We start from the raw sequence: 2,979 nt of genomic DNA, 5'->3' as shown, positions 1-2,979 counted from the left end.
GGTGAGCATGGGGGGTGGGGGGGTGGGGAGAAAGAGAGAGAGAGAGAGAGAGAGAGAGAGAGAGAGAGAGCCAGCCCAGTGGACGCTGCCTTTTCCTCTGACCCAGCCTCTGAAGTCACATACGCAAGCCCGCCTGGGCTCCGGTGGTGGCGGTGTGGGGCGGGTGCAGACTGCATTTCCTGGTGGGGAAGAGCAGGCAGGACCAGGCTGACCGACTGCGACCTGGAACTGTGAGCTCTCTGTGGCGTGTGTGCGATTCAAGTGCACGCGTGTGGAGGCGTGGCCGGGGAGGTTTGTTTCCTGATGTGGAGACGTGCGTTTTCCTTCTAGGTTGACATAGAAATCAACGGGGAATCTGTGGATTTACACATGAAGCTGGGAGATAACGGAGAAGCCTTTTTTGTTCAAGAGACCGATAACGATCAGGTAAGGAAGGCTGGGGGTCAGGGCCACTTCCTAGCTCCGCGCAGGAGACAGCGGAGTGTGGGTGGAGCACGCTGCCGGCTCCCGACGGAGCGGACGGTGGCAGCAGAGGAAGCAGGCGCTGTCTGTCCTGGCATCTGAGCCAGACGGGCTGGTGTGTGCTGAGTCCACAAGACTCGGCAGCCCGGCTGCTTCCGTGGGCTCAGCTTTTCCAGGGGGACAGAGGAACCCAGTCGCCTGGCCTGAACCCTGGTCCGTAGCATACAGATTGTACTGCTGTCAAACGCAGATGGCCGAGTGGTCGATTTTTGTCTAGTGAGTGACCAGATTGCTTGTATTTTTATTATTTTATTTTATTATTATTTTTAAAAATTCTCACCTGAGGATATTTTTCCATTGATTTTTAGAGAGAGTGGAAGAGAGAGGGAAAGAGACAGAAATATCGATGTGAGAGAAACACATTGATTGGTTGCCTCCTGCCCGCGCCCTGACCAGGGCCCAGTCTGCAGAAGAGCCTGCAACTAAGGTACATGCCCTTGACCGGAATTGAACCCAGGACACTTCGGTCTGAAGGCTGACACTCTATCCACTGAGCTGAACCGGCTAGTGCTATTTTTATTATTTTAAAATGTCTAACAGCGTTGTTGAGATAATTCTCGTACCATACAGTTTAGCCATTTCAAGTGCACAATTCAGTGTTTTTTAGTGTTTTCACAGATGTGTGCAACTATTGCCACAGTCAGTTCTAGATCACGGTCATCACCTCCAAAGAAGCTCCGTGCCCTTTCGTTGTCACCTCCCCATCCACCACCCGCTCCCCACCCCCGAGCCTTACGCAACCACCCATCTACTTTCTCCATCGATTCCCTTCCTCTGAGCTTTCATGTGAATGGGACCCTATAGTACGTGCTCCTTCACGCCTGTCGTCTTTTACTTACCATATGTGTTCCGGTCATCCGTGTTCTAGCATGTGTCGGTACTTTATTCCCTTGTGCGGCGAATGGCCACCTTTTGTTTATCCTTATATGTCAACGTTGATGGACACTTGGGCTGTTTTCCCCCTTTGGCTGCTGTACATTCGTGTACAGGTTTTCACATGGACATAGGTTTTCATTTCTCTTGGGTGCATACCTGGGAGCGGAATTGCTGGGCCCCACGGTAACTGGGTAACATTTGAGGACCTGCCAGACTGCTGTCCCGGGCTGCTGCACCGCTTCCATCCCCGTCAGCAGCACGTGAGCATCCCCGCGTGTCCGCATTTTCACCTGTGCGTGTGATCTGCCTGTGTGATCGCAGCCAGCCTCGTGGGTGGGAAGTGGTATCTCGTTCTGGGTCTGACTGGCTGCAGACCACAGAGGGCCTTGTTGGCTGGCCGCCCAGGGTGCCGGTGGGTGGGACGGGGCCGGAGTGTGTTCTGTCTCAGGCGATGCTCCTTTCTGTCCCCGAGAGGCGGCTACAAACTGGGAGCCGTGTCCTTCCTCACCAGATCGTAGTAGGGCCGCCTCCCCTCCGCACACAGGTGCACCCCTCCCCTTTTCAGTCAGGGGAACCTCCTTTTCTGCTCTTGGCCCAGTGTCAGCGCTCGCTCTGTTTCTTCCTTGTTCGGTCCCGGGAGCCGCTGGGTGAGAGGTCCGCCCATCCCTTCCAGCCTAGGGCTGTGACTCTCCAAGCACGTGTCCAACACTGAGAACCATGACCAGCCAGCTGTTAGGTCGACAGGCTGTGTGTGTCTTCCTTTTGGTGTGAAAAGAAGGACCAATATCTACCTCCCTGACACCCCCCTGCCGGAGGCACTCTTGTGTAGGCGGGCACCAGGGGCGAGGCAGGGGGCACTGGCCAGCGGTTCCCTAAAAATTATCATTGACAACTTAATTCAGTGCATATTGAAAACTACACACACACACACACACACACACACACAGGCTCTCTTACACACACACTCTTACACACACATGCTCTCTTATACACACACTCGCACTCTCTTACACACAATACATACACAGGCTCTCTTACACACATACACTCTCTTACACACACACACGCTCTCTTATACACACACACGCGCACTCTCTTACACACACACACACACACACACACACACCCTGACCCACACTGAAATGCAGAATTGAGTCTAGTTCCCAGGAGAGTGTGGTGACTCAAAGCCCATTTTCCCCTCTGTACTCTGGAGAGTTCCACAGAGTTGAACCCTGGCGCCCAAAGTGGCTGAGCATGACCTCACGTTGTTATAATGGTGAAGAGGCGGGATTCAGTGCAAAACGGCACTTAATGAATTCCATGCTGACTTTGTGACCTCCCGTGACACCGGGCAGCCACACCCCCGTGTCACGGGGACGTTGTCACACGGGCACCCCTCTGGCTTGATCCTGCTCCTGAGGCCCGAGTGCACGAGCCTCGTTGTAAACAAGACCTTCCGTCCTCAGGAAGTGATCCCCACGCACCTGGCCACCTCCCCGATCCTGTCGGACGGAGCCTCGCGCATGGAGTGCCAGCTGAAGAGGAACCCGGTGGACCGGGCGCGGAGCCTGGACCCCAGCG

The 2,979-nt window shown here is 54.7% G+C and overlaps 1 protein-coding gene across 1 annotated transcript in view; it reads left to right on the top strand.

Annotated features, from left to right (window-relative positions):
• Positions 1-2,979, top strand: part of LPIN1 (lipin 1) — a 72,908-nt gene that overhangs the window by 34,824 nt on the left and 35,105 nt on the right. The window contains exon 4 of the mRNA XM_014540528.1: positions 2,865-2,979. This exon is cut by the window's right edge and continues 2 nt beyond it. Within this exon, the coding sequence (XP_014396014.1) occupies positions 2,865-2,979 (115 nt within the window). The remainder of the gene's footprint in view (positions 1-2,864) is intronic.

This window comes from Myotis brandtii, unplaced genomic scaffold, assembly GCF_000412655.1.
Source record: "Myotis brandtii unplaced genomic scaffold, ASM41265v1 scaffold247, whole genome shotgun sequence".
NCBI lineage: Eukaryota > Metazoa > Chordata > Mammalia > Chiroptera > Vespertilionidae > Myotis > Myotis brandtii.
The sequence above is the reverse complement of the archived record's forward strand: the minus strand, read 5'-3'. Positions and strand labels throughout refer to the sequence as shown.